Raw genomic sequence first — 17,469 nt, forward strand, 5'->3', positions numbered from 1 at the left:
ATAAGTAGTAGGAAATCTTAGATTCTGAGTCAGAAAGGTCTTAACTCTTGATTAGTGCATGAGTCCTCCTTACTGCCTCCCCCAGTGAGCACCAGCTTGTTTCTACGACTTACTTGCTCATGATTAAATTACTCTTAAGGCAGAACAGTCTATCCCTCTAATGAGCTATCTGTCTCTGCAACTCCCAGCCCTGGAGTTTCTGGGTGGTCACAGTGGCACTGGGTAGTCACGAAATTACACTTGCTCCTTGGAAGAAAAACTATGACAAACCTAGGCAGCATATTAAAAAGCAGAGATATCACTTTGCCAACAAAGGTCCATATAGTCAAAGCTATGGTTTTTCCAGTAGTCATGTATGGATGTGAGAGTTGGATCATAAAGGCGGCGGAGCGCCGAAGAATTGATGCCTTCGAACTGTGGAGCTGTGAGACTCTTGAGAGTCCCTTGGGTAGCAAGGAGGTCAAACCACTCAAGCCTAAAGAAAGTCAAGCCTGAATATTTATTGGAAGGATTGATGCTGCAGCTCCAATACTCTGGTCACCTGATGTGAAGAGTCAACCTATTAGAAAAGACCCTGCTGGGAAAGAAGGCAAAGAAGAGAGTGGCAGAGGATGAAATGGTTAGATAGCACCGCTGGACATAAATTTGAGCAAACTCTGGGAGATAGTGAAGGACAGGGAAGCCTGGTGCGCTGCAGTCCATGGGGTCACAAAGAGTCGGACACGACTTAGTGACTGAACAACAGCAACAACGGTGGCACTCAAAACGGTGCAAAGACAGGGTTGTAGAAGAGCTCAGAAGCAGGGCACAAGATGCACCTAGCAGCTGGGATCTGCGACCAGGCTAAAATGTTTTCTAAAGACTTCTATCAAACGTAATTGAACACCAGGAGCAATAATTGTCTACTTGGAGAAATGGTTTATTGTCCAGGAATGAAGCAATAGCTTTGGCAGAATCTAATATAGTACTGAAATTGGTTGCTTTGCTCATCTGTTCTATATACGCTGCTTCTTTATACAAGTGCTATTGATGAGAAACAGATGAAGCATGTTCTCTCAGGAAGACATCAGCTGGGTTCTTGGCAGCACCCTTGACTGAGAGTTTGGGGGGAAGGTGGCGACCAGCAGCTAAACAACTATTGGTTGATGACTGGTGTGGAGAGAATTCTGGCAGCAGGCAGGAGGCAAGGCCTCAGGTATAAGAGGGCTATTAATAAGCAAAACTATGTGCTAAAAAACTAGTTCTTGCCCATTGTGGGAGGATAATTTGTCAAAACACAATTAATAGGAGCTCCCTAGTTGCCATTCTTATCCATCTCAGGAGTTCATCAGAAAAAGTACCCAGAACATACAACCTCAAAGAAGGCTTAATCTTTATAGCTTTGCGGGAGATAAATAATAACATCTTGTAATCAAACAGCTCTCTACAGCTTCCAGTGCACTTGCATGTTCATTATCCTATCTGATCCTCACCAAAACTCCACAAGGAAGGGAAAACATGGTCATCTTCACTGTTTAGATGAGTTAGCTGAGGTTTATGGAAGTTTAGTGACTTATCCAAGGCCACAGGACAGGGATTTATGCTCAAAATCTGTTACTTTTCCCAGTACCTCCCTCATTAGTTCACAAATACTTTATTATCATTAGCCAGAGATGGTCTGAATTTCAGACTCAAGCAAATCAGCCTGTAAATAACTGAAAAATTCTAGGAACTAGAAGGGTATTTTGAACTATTTATGGAGAGGTAAACTTTTACATTGGGAGAAAAAGGTGGTAGAATTTATGAATATTAAAACACCATGCTGTATGTTTTGTAGTAAAGGCTAACAGATACATTAAATTATATTTTATTTGGAGCTACTAGGTGAAAAGGTAGAGAAAAGGTTCTCTTGGGCCTAATTCTGTCACAGGCTCTCTCTGGGCTTCAACTTTCCTCCTCTTTACTTCAGCTTTTCTAACTTTAAGGAAAGCAATACTTTCATGAAGGTTAGCAATAGTTTTAATTCAAATGTAGGTACACTACAGTTTTCATATCTTCTTTTCCTCTTTTTTCTCCAACAATTTCACCAGAACCCACTATGAAGATGATATTTTACTACAAGGTTTTTTCAAATAAGAGAATTCATATATGTTAAGTGCTTAAAAACCCTCCAAAACTCCAAAGTGTTAAAAAAACGCCAAAGTTGTATGTGTGACGTTTATAATAGTCATCATTACTGTTTCACAATGAGTCGAGCTACGTAACTGTTCTAAGAATCAGAATGCCCTCTTCTAGGAGAGACTCCTTTTCATTGAGAGTTCCCTGTCTGTTTAGCAGGACCTGGAAGAGTTTCCAGACTTACCTGAGACTTGAAGTAAGTTTCTTGTGGGGTGGCAAGTACATCTGCAGACGCGATGTCCAAATGCATGAGTGTCTGCCGAAAAGAAGGTCGGTTGCGAGGTTTACTCTGCCTAAAAGTTAAAAAAAAAAAAAAAGCTTGTGCATTTCAGAAGTTGTATCCAGGAGGATAAAGATTTTATTCTACTTTACAAAAAAACAAAAACAAAAACATTTCTGACTCCATGTGTGGCTATATCTCAGGTAGTTTTGATGTACTGAAGAACAACAGGAAAATGTAATTATGAGACGCCTCTAACGATGAACTAGAAATCTCTAGAATCTGTTTGATAATAATGATCCCTGAGAACTGGCAAAGTGGTGATAGCTATCATTTACTAAGGCCTACTGCTTCAAGATATCAGACCAAATTCTTTATTTATAATTTTTAATTAATCATACTACCCCCATTTCACAAGTGAGAAAACTGCCACTTGGATGACATGCCTCAAATTACACAGATAGAAAAGGGCAGAACTAGTATGTGAATCCAAAGTTCTCAAATTCCAAGGCTCCTAGACTTTACACAAAGTAAGGTTATTCATTCCAAATACACGTTGGAGACGTCCCTGCTGTTTTAAATATGGTTTAGAGAAGTTTTAAATATGGTTTTAAGGAAGAAGGTAGAAGAGAATATTGGGAGAAACATATTTCTTACCATGTCTGCTTCATAAGGATTTTGAATCCATCAGGGCAAGTGGAAGGAACTGGAAGGTGTAGGCTATTGCTTCCAACCCCCCAAATAATGGCTGAAGAGTCTACATCTTTGTACGGAATCTCCCCTGTTAGCAGCTCCCAAAGCACCACTCCAAAAGACCTATAGTAGCCCCGGGAACAAGCACAGAAGATATTTCAGAAAGACTGATTTATATTTTAGCCATTTAGTAATTTTCAATCAAACACACAAACTCTAATATTGCTATAGAAAAAATAGAAACAGCCAGGGAAACTCTGAAAAAGAAAATTAATGAAGGGTAACAAATATCAGATATTAAAACATACTACAAAGCTTCAGAAATTAACAGTGGTGATGAATAATCAGCTAGGCTAATGGAAAGGAATAGAAGTCTAGAAATACATCTAGACCAAATACATATATGAATTGAGTATATGATGGAAGTTATATCTTAAACCAGTAGGGAAAAATTGGTTATTCAATAAATACTATTGGGACAACTGGGGAAAAAATTATACTTTATCTTACACTAAGATAAATTCCAAATGGATCAAAGATTTAAATGTGAGAAATGAAATCCTAAAAATTCTCAAAGAACATATGGAAAAAAAAAATCTTAAGAGTAGTGAAAGCTTTTCTAATTAAGAAATCCAGAAGTCATAACAGGAGAGACTGATAAACTGCTTAAAAGAAAATCTTGACATGGAGAAACCCTCTAACATAAGCAAAACAACAAAAGTGAAAAGTATCTGTAATTCATATACACAGAAGGATAATTTCCTTAATATATAAAATACTCCTATAAGTTGATAAGAATAAAATATCAGAAAACTTAGTAAAGGATTAGTGTGTAAATAAGAAATTACAAATGGGTGTGTAAATATATGAAAAAAGTACAACCTTAATTATAAGAAGAGATATGCAAATTAAAACTGCACCTAGGACACCATTTGTTTTTACCTATATGGTTGGCAGAAGATCCCAAAGTGGAACACATTTTGTTGGTGAGCCTGAAAAAACTCTCTTATACATTTCTGTTGGGAACATAAATTGATGAAATCCCTAATGAGGACACTTTGGTAATAATTACCCAAATTACAAATGATCTCACATTTCTACTTTATCTTATTTACTTTAAAATTATAGCCAGTTTTAATATAGGCTATTATTTTGGTTTTAAGTCTAAAAGTTACTAGTCACCAATTTTAAGAATGGAAGAAAAGCAACTACAGGAAAATATACTGTTAATAGCAGAGATTTGGAACTTCAGAGGAAAAGAAAATAAAGATGAATACCTCTTCCTGTTCCCCCCCCTGCAAAAAGCATAGTCTATCAGGACTGTTTAATAAAAGGGCAAATAGTCCCGTATACCTCAAAGCATGTAACTGTATTGCAGCAAAGTACATCACTAATACACCTGATGATGGTCTGAGAATAAGTAAACTTCATTTACCATGTTTTATTCAAGAAGGAAAGAATTATGTAATATATTTCAGAAAGACTTTTACACTAAATGGCTATTTGAAGTAAACTTTTATTTATTTATTTATTGATGTTCAAGCTGGTTTTATTTTTATTTATTTATTTGAATTTTTAAAAATTTTTATTTTTACTTTATTTTGCTTTACAATACTGTATTGGTTAGTTTTCCAGAAAGTTCAGCATTTTCTCTTGATGAACCCCCAAAACTGATGATTCACTGAGTGGATACTCACCCCAATTCCTCCTCTCCCAATCCTTCTTACCAAGTGTCATCACACTGGGTAGTACCTTGGGTTACATGAGACTGAGATCAACTAGAACTGAGTAATACTAAAGAGTATTTTGGGTGAGGAGAGGTGTTGAAAGAGGAAGTGCTAATAGGGTGAAAGTGGGAACAGGCTTTTTGGTTGGGACAGATGGCACCACTCACCATATATCGACCTTTTCAGAGACAGGTTCATTCCGTATCACTTCTGGTGCCATCCAGGCGACAGTGCCAGCGAAGGACATCTTGGTACTCTTATCACTGAGTTCCTTAGATGTACCAAAATCTGAAATTTTTACTGCATCTGTGTGAGTCACTAAAACACTTTAAAAAGAAATAAAGAAAGGATTCAGAGCGTTAGTACTAATGAAAATCATGACTAACTGGCAACTGAAGATTTTGTTCGCTGCCTCCTACGTTGCAGAACTCAGCTCTCCAGTTCCAGTACTACTGCGGCCTTAGCTACCCACCAGGAGCAGCATCATTTACGCTTGTGAGCAGCGCAGCATACTGGGCTTGCTACACCTGGTTTTATCCTTCCTCTACCACTTGCTAACTGTGTGACCTTTGCCAATTACTTAATTCTTCTAAGCCAGTTTTCTCATCTGTAAGATAGAGACAGTTCAGGTCACAGTATCTTATTCACAATTCAAACATCTCTGGAAATGGTTTATAAATATTTTCTCATAAGTATAAAACAAACTCAATTTACTTATCCCATTTTGTGTGACTATCAAAGGCTTTGCCATGGATTTATGAATGTGTATGATTATAGGGTGTTGCCCCAGACTTTGCTGGGGGTGTAATGTAATGCCCTATGCTACCTTCTGAAATCATCTGACTTCAGGAGTTTTGGATAAGGCATTACGAGTCTGTAATTAATGATCTCATAAAATTTTCATTTGAATTAAATGAGATAAGCAATGTAAAGCACCAATCTCAATAAACATTGATTCTCATCCTTGCCAGTCTCAGACAATCCAGTGGGAAAAACACTTTTTTTAAAACACTGTTTAAATAATGGCCAACTAAAATCATGCATGGAACCATGACACACAGGATTCATTAATCTAAAAGGCAAGTAAGTATGCTGGGATTCTGTTAATGTTGCTAAGGAAAAGCAGGAATAAATTTAAGCACAGATTCTACATAAGTCATGCATAGAATATTTTACTTGTTATAATTTCTTACTTATATAATTTGTTACACATTTTACTTGTTATAATAGTGATCTGGGATGTGGCCTGGGGCAAACTGCTTTTGCTAGCCTCAGAGTATAATCCAGTGCCAGTCAAGCCCAGAGTGCTAGCACCCTCAGACACTGCCTGAATTCACTTGAAATAGCCTGTTTAGAACATTAGAGTGTTAAGGAGTTAGGGGTTCAGAGGCTTAATGATATAGAGAAATAATCTGAACAGTAAGTCTTTTGTTTTGGGGTCGGGGGCAATCCACACAGCTTGAACCTGGGCCACAGCAGTGAGTGGCCTAACCACTGAAAAGCGCTGAGTCCTAACCACTGAAGAGCCAGAGAATCCCCTAATATAAGAGGGAGGAATTCTTAAGGAGAACAAGCTGATTAAGAAGGAGGCCATTCAAACAGGCCTTCGGCAAGGTATCTTGTGCGCTTTCTATGTATGCAGTGGATGACAGAAACAACAGATTGTGTTAAAAATGTGAACAGAAGGAATGAATACTATAATAACGTTTTTGTGTAAGGAAAGCAAGGAGGTTTTTAGTGAGCTAAGGACTGTAATAAACATTGTTGACATTAACAGTGATAAACTAGAGCTGCTTTACAATTGATAATCAAGGACAGATTTTGTATCTCCCATGGAGTAGGGGCAGGACTCACTGTGGATCCCTCATCTTATCAGGACAAGGAAGGATCTAAGTTCTGGGTTCAAGCACTACCTCCATGACTTTGGGCTCTGAGCTCTGGATTATCTTACATAAAATAAGAATAATGATACTTATTACATCTCTTAAAGCAGATATGATTAAGTATTTTTAAATGTTGTAAATCATGAAAGCACTATGCAAAAACGTTTTAGTAAAAGATTCTTTTCTGCTTCTCTAAACAAAATGTGATGGAAAATAATGAAAATAATGTATAAAAATAGTAGCCACATTGAAATGTACTACTTAATCAGTTTCTTTCCTTTCTTCATGCACTTTGGGAAACTTGAATAAGCATTCCTCTTAAAGTGGGTTATTGGCAACCAAAGAATCATTCTGAAAACAAAGATTACTAGAAACAGCTCTGCTTCTCTTAAATAACCAATTTATATTGTTTAATGGACACTGTGGAACTTTACTTGTTTACTTCTTTGCTTAGATTCTAGGAAGCTCAAAGCCAAATTCGTAATCCACTTGTAGTGACTGTACAGAAACTTATGGCATACATTTTGTGGACAAGCTTTAGTTAATGTTTTCACTTTCTCTTTGCCTCTGGTTTATTTTTTAATCTATTTTTATTCTGTTGTATATATTTCTGAAACTCAGTTTTGGAAAATTGGTTTTCTGGGGGAAACACACTAGGAAAACAAGTCTTCCAGTGGGAAAGTCTGGCATTCATTATCTGAGATGATGGAAAGTGAATTCTCTGGTTAATAATGTAATTTGTTTCATAGTTGTACAATTGCAAAGCAACAAAAAGGGAAAACCACACAGGTGCCTGGACATATCTGCCATATAGGTAAGTAAGGAGGTTAATAACACTCTCCAAAATACGCAAATAGAGATATCCACTCTGCTTATTTAAATTGAACTGAAAATAGTCTAAAAGCTTCATTATGATTGATAAAATTCCATATTTCAAAACAATAAAAGAAAATGACTGAAAAGTTAGCTCCAGAACTCACTTAGGTGATTTGAGATCACGATGAATAATTTTATGAAGGTGCAAATAATTCATTCCACTTGCAATTCCCGTGGACCAGTCTACTAGCAATCGAGGTGTGATTTTCCTGCCAGCTCGCAAAACCTCATAGAGTTGTCCATGGGCACAGTATTCCATGATGATACAGTAACATGGGGCCTGAGTACAAACACCCCTTTCAAGAAAACACAGACATATATATGAACACACAGATCACATAAACATACATGTATACATATTCATACTTTAAAAATATTTAATAAATTTAATAAAGACAGGTTTTCTATCCAAATTATTTATAAAATGCATATATATCCCGATTCTTAAATTACCATTTAAATTCCTGTAGTCTACATGTTTCTTTGTTAGCACATAGACAATTTTAGTTTGTTTTGTTCACTTCAGATATCTATTGTTGTTTAGTCGCTAAGTTGTGTCCAACTCTTTTGCAACCCCATGGGCTGAAGCCTGCTAGGCTCCTCTGTCCATGGGATTTCCCAGGCAAGGACACTGGAGTGTTGCCACTTCCTTCTCCAAGGGATATTCCTGATTCAGGGACTGAACTTGTGCCTCCTGCACTGCAGGTGGATTCTCTGCTGCTGTGCCACCTGGGAAGCCCTCAGGTATCTATATGCTATGCTGTATCGGTGCTTTTTCTGTGGGACCTTGTCATTCTAAAACAAAGAGCATCTTTCTCTGAGACTTGTGTAGGCTGGACACCGTTCTTTTAGATTAAGAATAATTTAAGTATCTTCCCTTAAAAATTAAATGGAAGTTTTATATATAATGTATAGAGAGAATTCAAGTAAAATATTTCTATTTTTACCATTAAATTTGTTGAATTTTAAAATACTCAAATTTAAGATAATTAGACTGAATACCAAAAGAATCAATGTTCTGTATTATAAGTATCTGAAAAGCATTTCTGTTTAGAATAAAAATAATGTCACACATTCTATTATATACCTATGCAGCCTCTATTTTCATTAATTCCTACATCTTCTATGAAGACTTTCCTGATTATTCCAGTCTAAAAAATCTTTCTCTTCTCTAATTTCCTATGCTACAATTAATTTTTTATATACTATTTTTCTCTCCCTCTACAGATTATCAGCTCCTAGAAGGAAAAAGTCTTCAAGTTCTTTTCTTCCTATCACATGGCTTGGAAGTTCACAGCAAGTTCTTGACAAAAATTTCTTAACTTCACCTGAACATTCTTTGCTGATAAAGCCTTTGCACAAACAGGTGCAGAAGCGAGGGGTAGGAGGAAGCATAACAACACAAAAGAACATCTTCCGTGTGTCAGGTATGCTTACGTGTTAGTTAAGTGCCTTGTTTAATCTGCTCCAAATCATTGCACGATAGATACTATCTTTTCCATTTCTACAGGCTAAGGCTTAGAGAGGAAAACTGACTAGATCATACAGCTAAACATGACAGAGCTCGGATTTCAATCCAGTCTGTCTAACTTCAAAGGTCATGTGCTTTCCACTCACTACACTACACAGCCTCCTTTCTTAAAGTTCGTTAAAGTCTGTATAGACAAGCATACTGGGGATTCTTATATTAATACTGTTATCTTATAAAAGTGGGAAAATCATATAAACTTTACTTCACAGTTTTGTTCTGAAAATACGATAAAAAAAAAATTACCATGAGCAATTCTCTGTGTCTTATCTCTTAATGATATGTATGCCCTCCTCCAAAAGAATATCATTATTCTACCTACCAGACTCCCAGCTAAAGTCCTCAACCAGCTACCAATTCATGTCCTATGTCTTAGGCTGCCATAAGTGGTAAAAGAATTTAGAAGCAGTGGCTTGTGAAAGTCTTAAAACAATGGCAGGTTATGAAGAAGTATAATTAGTTTTCATTTTCCCTGCCTTGATGTGCCTGTCAAATGCCACAAAGCTATTTCTATTACTTTCCTATCATTTTCTAAGCCCCCCAGAATTCTTATCTTGATTAAAAGAATTATTATTTTTGGCTGCACTGGCTCTTTGTTGCTGCATTTGGGCTCTCTCTAGCTGCTGTGAGCGGGGGCGTCCTTGCAGTGTGGCTTCTCTTGTTGCAGAGAGCGCAGGCTCAGAAGTTGCGGTGCACAGGCTTAGCTGCCCCATGACATGTCGGATCTTCCCTGACCAGAGATTGAACCCGTGTTCCCTGCATTAGCAGTCGGATTCTTAACCACTGGCCCACCAAAGAAGATGCTCGTCTTGATTTTTAAAGAAAAAATTTTTTTCAAGTTTCTGTTACTTGACTTTCAGGAAACCTCAGTGGAGCACAAGTATACGGCAACTACAAATAGACAATTGAGTTTTTACTACAGAGAAATGATGAGTAAGGGCAGACATAATGTAATGCGCTTAAGAACAACAAAGCAAATATTTGTTTGAAACTACTCAGCATCCTATTCAATTATGTTTAGCTTGTCAGACAAACATCGTCATACTATATACTTTTCATCTTTCTTGACTGACAAATGAGAAGCAATCATTCCATCAGCCCTGTACTATGACAAGGCTTCTTAGTAGCTATAAATAACAGCTTTATAATCACTTCTAATTGCCACCTTTTCTTCCCTTTGGCACCCAATTCCATTAGAAACAGGCAGGTTGGGTTTTCTTAAAAGATTGCTTAAAAAATTAGAAGAAAAAGAGAATATCACATTATTTACTTGCACTTCCCTTCTGTGCATGGTTTCTGCTAACTTCAAAAGAAGCTGAAAGTACAGAAATCAGTATCCAGAGAGACGTACTAACATCTAATCACGCTTTGATATCTTCCAGACACTCCTGAGTGATTCACTGGCCAGGCAACACAATGGCACAGACGGCTGCAAACACAACACTGCACAATGCCTCAAGAGCCTGGTGTAATGGGCCAGGGACACAGTCTCACTATTGTTTCCCATGTAGAGGTAAAGACCTTCAAGCATCTTCAGCCTAAAGAGTTGGACACCAATAAAGCAATCCTTATCCACAATGCTGAAAACTGCACATGCCGGTGGGAGGGTCAGAGGGTAAGGTGGGGAAAAGACCCTGAGTAAAAAGGAAGAAACAAAAGAAAAGAGGAAAAAATCCAGCTTCTCACACTCGCCTTCTGAGGACTCATTTCTACTTTCAGTTATCCACAACATCCTGCTAGAAAGCCTTCAGGCCTGAGACTCACAGCCTAGTTCACTTCAGGAGGCCAAAAAGCCATGCTCATCCATAGAATATTCTATGTCTCAAACCCTGTGATTTAAGCTTAAAATTTAGTTAAGTAAAAGGCTCTTCCTTCCACTTATGAGGGTATACCATGCTATAATGATGATCCTCTCAGTGAAGTAAAATGAAGGAAAGAAGGGAGTTTCTCCACCCATTGTCTTGTGAAACTTATCATCTTGGGAAGGATTATGATTGGTCTCCATAGTACTTTGTTTTACTCTCACATCCTCCTGGCCCTCCTAGGGCAACCAATAATAGAATCACTATAGCAACTGAAGTTCTCTCCATGTCCTCTGCAGGGATGTTCCTTCTACAAGGAAATGAATCCAAAGACTCCATTTAGTATCCCAGTTGACACAGCTTCTTTTCTTTTCACACTTCTTTCCCTTTCCATAAGGGGTGTTGTTTGGGAATCAAAATTCAACCTTAACACACATCTAAATCCATTTTACAAAACCTGTACCCAAGATTTTTATTCCTTGCTTTGGGGATATGATTCCAATTAGAAATTGTTGCATGACATGTTTAACTTTATAAGGAGAGTTTTCTTAAGGAAAGGATCCCTCTTGAGGGGCTGGAAGAAGTCCCTCTCAGGTTAGGGAAGGGGAATTTTAAGTTAGTCCACTTTTTAGCTATAGCCTCATTGGTCATATTATTTGCCTATATATAAACTCAATATATATTACATAAAAATATACCAAGAGGCTCCAATTTCTAACCTTTCATCCTTCCTAAAGGTTTTCTTTCCCATTCGTCACCTTTCTTCCTCTTAAGCCACACATCATTCGTTTGTTCAAGCCTAGGAATTTTCAGCGCTGGAAAGAGAAGGAGCTCAAGGGAAAGGTACAGGCAGAAGAGCGTACACATGTCCTCTTGAAAGGGAACTGAAGTGAAGTGCAAGTTGCTCGGGCATGTCCAACTCTTTGCGACCCCATGGGCTATACAGTCCATGGGATTCTTCAGGCCAGAATATGGAGTGGGTAGCCTTTCCCTCCTCCGGGGGGATCCTCCCAACCCACGGATCGAACCCAGGTCTCCTGCAGTGCAGGCGAATTCTTTACCAGCTGAGCCACAGGGGAAGCCCATAAAGCACATATTCTCTTGACACGATCAAATCCTGTGCCTTCCACAAATTTGCCTCTGAGGATCCCAGTCAACACTAGGAAAATGAGGGTCTAAACTAGAAAGGTATGTTCACACTTTCTTTGAAAACAACCACTTTGTGAAATAAATGTATCATTTGACTTACTGTAATCACGAATTCTATTATTAGATTTAGAAAGCCAGTTTTGGCATTCCTTGAAAAGGAATCTGGCAAAAGCTGAGGCAGGGAGAAATATTCTTTTTTTTTTTTAATTTTATTTTTTTTAGGGAGAAATATTCTGAAGGTGCCTGTTACTACAAGTTAATATTTCAGAGGAGACACTAATGGAAACTAATAAGAAAATACACCTCTATTTACAAGGAACTAATTATCCGCTGATCACTTCAGATGCTAGCTTTGTTTTCTTAATTGAACTTGAAGGTGTTCAGGTTATCTTGAAGAGGCCTCTGTTATGCTATGGATAAATTACATTGATTCAGCAGATCTGACTGCATGGCAGGAGTTCACCTTCTCCCTCTCTGTCCCATGTATCTCCCTCCCTTCCAAGCACTGTGTGCTCTGGCAAAAAGAGCTATTAGACTATCAAATTCTCAAAAACATGATTCTAGTATAATAGTTCCTTGGTATCCTCCCAAAGCACCTAGCATATTGCTAAGTCTGTAGAGTATTCTTAACACGTCTTTTAAGTCAGGAACTTACATGTATGTTCTGAGGGAAAGAAAATCTATTACTTAAAAAAAAAAAAAAAAAAGCCTTGACCTACTTGAAAGCGATGATGTTAGGGTGCTTCAACTTCCTCAAATGCTTGATATCCGTCTCATTCTGTTCTCTCACTTTCTTGATGGCCACCTCCTCCGCTCGGAACTTGCCCAAGAAGACAGCTCCCTGGGCTCCACTACCCAGCCACTGCAGCTCTGAGATCTCCTCAAATGGCACTTCCCAAGTATCTAGGCACACAAGTGAGAAACAAGCATAAGGAGATCCTGGAATCTGCTCAGGGGCCATTCTACAAGGCCACTCTGCAGGGACCAATTTCACCATCACCCAGAATGACCTCAACTTTTGTCTCTCACCTGGTAACTTGCTAAAAGACGGAACTTTTCTATGGGTCTTGATATCATAGAGATATTCCTATGTATTAGTTTGTATAGATTTTAACCAGTGAAATCCTGCAGATGGGAAATCTCCAATATAATTGCCTCCGGACAAAACATATCCTGCCACTCCCACAGCCCCACCTCCTCCCTTGAAGCTTGCTTGTTCAGTCAGTTCACCCTTCTGTATTCTACGTCATTATCCCTACCTTATTACCCATTACAAGTGTGGCTTTATTCCTCTCTGAATTCTAGTGCAGGTGCCCAATTAATCCTGGTTGAATGCATTTTCAGTGATACTCTCCCGAGGACCTAACGATGTATAACAATTAAATTAGTATTTACCTTTTATTTAGTACTTACTATATGCCAGACACTAGCAGAGTGTTTTAGGTCTGTCATATGTTTAATTCTTACAATAATCCTACAAGTCTGGCCATATTACGGTTACTTAAATATGAGAAAACTAAGGCAAAGGGTAACCAGGCCTTAAACAACTGAAAGTCAAAATTGGTAAGTGGCAAAACAGGGCCAAGGACCTTGGAACTGGCTTGAGTCCAGGGACAGTGTTTTTTCTGCTATACCACGTTTCCTCCCATGAAGTAACTGAAAGAGAGGGTCATTTATTAGTCTTGATAAATTTATACATATAGATGCAGTATTTGCCAGTTTCTCTTAAAGTTTAATTTCTGTTTGCACCAAAAATGTAACAGGGGTCATTTCTAAGTGGTGGCATTATTGATGATTCATGTTATATCATTTATCCTTTTCTGTATTAAAAACTGTAAACTATAAGCCTGTATTACTTTTATTTTATTGAAGCAGAGTTGATTTACAATACTGTAACTTTCAGCATATATTACTTTTATAGTGAATAAAATACTATTTAAAATAGATCAAAAATTCAATCAATATGTGCTTTAATTTCATGAAACTTGAAAGAAGACTATAATCCACTGATTATCCTTTCTGCCAGTGCATTATCGCTACACTGGACAGAAATGAACATCAAAGAGCTAGGAGCCCCGTGAAGTGAGGAGATGATGACAATGTTAAAGGTTATGAGAGATTCTTGCCAGATCACCAGTCACTTAAAGGCTACAGTTTGCAGAACACTGAACCAAGTAGTGTTGAATCAGCTTTGAAGATATTCTGGTCTTGAAAGCAAATCAACTCACTACTATGTTGATGAAGCAAAAGCAGAGAGTGGAAGGGAACTACATTTCTCTCTTTTCTAGTTTTCTCTACTTCGAGAGAAAAGAAATTCCATAGATTCTTAATAAGATGTGTTTTCTTGTTACAATGGTTAAACATGACCTTCCAAATATAATACTACATAGTGCAGAAAAAATTACAGTGAGGGAGATTAATAGCATGGGCATTTGGCCCATGCTTCTGGTATGACCAGCATTAAAGGTTTCTGCTCTACTGAAACTGAATAGATGCTCTGCAAAAACAAACCTCTCTAAAACACAAATAGCTCACAAATATGAAATCACCAAAGGAACAAACAATACCAAGTAAAATTTGGGTGGAAACAGTAAGTTACAGTCTTGACTGCTTTAGTTATCTTTATGGCGTCTAAGAGTTTTCATCCTCACAGGCTTATTCATGTGGTACACATGGGACCCATGTATACTGAAAGAGTTCCTCATTAGTGGTCCAGTAAAGAACTGAGCACAGTGTCATTTTGACCATTCTTGGGGCTAAGTACTAGCACTGGATTTTGAGCAAGAGCATAACTGGGCAATATTTTTCCAAATAACTCTATAAAAATTCAGGTTACTCTAATTTTTAATACGTAATTACTAAAATTAGACAATCTTTAGCTGTTTTTCTCTACTTACTCAATCTTTATTTACTGTTTAGTACTAGAAAACATTAGAAAATTCTAGAAAGAAACAGAAAAGCATATATTTTATCTGAAATCCCAACCCATATTCTGTTCTCATTTTATTTGTCTTTGTTTATATGCATATAGCTATGTAAGAGTGTATGTGATGTACAATTTTTTCATGTATTATGTATTCCCCATATATTTACAGTTTTTATTTATAAGATTAACAGCTGTTTACTGTATCCTCTTACCTTTCACAGTACTTAAGTGTCTCTATTTTTTTGTTTGCTAATTTAAATTTGATACTTCTTTCTCTCTTTATATTATTCCTCAAATTCAATCCTTACATTAAAGAGTATAACTTCCTGGTTCTTGCTATACATTCCAAATTGCTATCCAAAAGAATTTTGCTAGTTTTTGCTGACATTAGTAAAGCATGAGTCTCTTTTACTACAACTTTGCCAGCAATGACTATTGCCAATTATTTTTTGGTGCTAATTTAATTAGGTATAAAACAGTGTTTTATAAGTGTGTATTATTTTAATTGCAAGTGATGTAGAATGTTTTTTCCACATTTGTTTAATACATCTTCTTTGTATGAATTATCAAATTTACCCCTTGTCCATTTATTTACTTGGGTTTGCAGTTCTCATAAACTTGAAGCAGCTTTCTATTTGATACATATGAAGAGACTTCTTACAAAGCATTTTTCTTTTAATTTCATGTTTTAAACAAAATACTTTTATAGTCGCCTGTAATTTGCTTTGTGATTTCTTCCACTGTCTAATCTATCTTCTAAGAGTGATCTATAGTTGATTTTTTAAGCTTAACCTTTGCATCTGAAGCTTAATTTGTTGCAGGATGTAATGCAAACTAATTTTTTCATATTGTTATTTAGTGATTTTAAAAAATTTGTTAAATAATCCTTTCTTTTTACATCATTTTATAATGTTTATATTGTAACTTACTATATATTTTATAAATAATCCTATTATTTGGTATTTTTATACAATAAAAAAACGAATTATTAAAATACAAATGATAAGAGGGAGGAGCAGGATATGGGTAGGGGATTAAGTGGCACAAACTACTATGTATAAAGCAAATAAGCTACAAGGATATATTGTACAGCACAAGGAATATAGCCAATATTTTATAACAACTTTAAATAAATATATAAAAATGCTGAATTACTATGTTGTACACCTGAAACTAATATAATATTGTAAATTAACTATACTTCAATTATAAAATAAAAGAAATATAAATGATAAAAATATTTGGCACTCAAATATCAAAGGTTGAATTTATAATAAATAACAAAAATTTTCTTGACCAACAGTAGCTCATACCTGTGTTAATTCATCTATGCTCAACCAAATCTTAATTATCCATGGAAAAATAAAGGGGACAGTACTGGTAATTCAGGAACACAGAGTGTAAAGTAATACTTCAACCACCTTTCTGTCAATTGTTTCTACTAGAGCTGATTCCCAGAAGGGAAACTGATTCACGGCATTTTGTTCTCTCTGTCCCATTCCAATGTCCTGATCAATACCTAGTAGGGAGCCAAGGAACAGGAAAATGGCAGCAAAAAGAATGTCAGCAACAAGACTGCACAAGCTGGGGGTCTGCATCACTGAGAAGCAAGATAACTAACCTCATTATGCTGGAAACCGGCTGGGCTCCCTCCAGGGCTGGTCCCAGACTCTCCACTGCTTTTATATCTGTCCCATTGGTACTCTTCCCCAGCTTTTATCTTCATTCTGATTCATCACTATGACTACAATCTTAATTCCAATACCCATCATGATCCCTAGGGCTAAGAAAAAGCCACAAGCCCACTCACTTTAACATATAAGTTCTCCTTTGTTTATCTAGACAAGTCTATAACAATACTTGTTCTGAGACTGGGAAAAATTTGGCATTGAAAAATTTCAATTCTACATACTACCTTATTTGCACTTAACCACCAATATACTAAATGGGAGATGAAGATATCATTAAAACTTTTTTAATCGAGTGAACTTTCCTCATAATACCAAATGCAGGGACACATCTGTTATATGTACTACTAGCCTTTGGTTGACTGTAATCCAGGATTAAAGATTAGCTCCCTGATCCTGGAGCTGATACGAGAAAAAATACACTTAGGCTGGTGAATCTGTTGTACAACCCACAGCAACACCCGCTCACAGTAGGATACCCTGTCATTTGCTGAAGATCTGGGCAGCTGCTGTAACCTTATAAGTTTAAAACTGACCAAGCATGTTTCTTATTTGTTCCTGAAATAAGCCTTTCTGAAGGTCACACAATCAATTAGAAGAAAAATTAAATACAAGGTTATATGGTGGTGCTGCTGCTGGTAAGTTGCTTCAGTCGTGTCAGAGTCTGTGTGACCCCATAGATGGCAGCTGACCAGGCTCCTCCATTCCTGGGATTCTCCAGGCAAGAACACTAGAGTGGGCTGTCATTTCCTTCTCCAATGCATGACGTGTCGGACTCTTTGCGACCCCATGGAGTGCAGCCTACCAGGCTCCTCCATCT

The 17,469-nt window shown here is 37.1% G+C and overlaps 1 protein-coding gene across 3 annotated transcripts in view; it reads right to left on the minus strand.

Annotated features, from left to right (window-relative positions):
- Positions 1–17,469, minus strand: part of MAP3K13 (mitogen-activated protein kinase kinase kinase 13) — a 159,670-nt gene that overhangs the window by 25,657 nt on the left and 116,544 nt on the right. For all 3 annotated transcript variants that reach the window (XM_013963962.2, XM_005675172.3, XM_005675173.3), the window contains 5 exons: positions 12,755–12,938; positions 7,661–7,852; positions 4,965–5,123; positions 3,035–3,193; positions 2,342–2,450 (listed from right to left, as the gene is read on the minus strand). In XM_013963962.2, the coding sequence (XP_013819416.2) occupies positions 2,342–2,450; positions 3,035–3,193; positions 4,965–5,123; positions 7,661–7,852; positions 12,755–12,938 (803 nt within the window). The remainder of the gene's footprint in view (positions 1–2,341; positions 2,451–3,034; positions 3,194–4,964; positions 5,124–7,660; positions 7,853–12,754; positions 12,939–17,469) is intronic.

This window comes from Capra hircus, chromosome 1 (genome assembly GCF_001704415.2).
Source record: "Capra hircus breed San Clemente chromosome 1, ASM170441v1, whole genome shotgun sequence".
NCBI lineage: Eukaryota > Metazoa > Chordata > Mammalia > Artiodactyla > Bovidae > Capra > Capra hircus.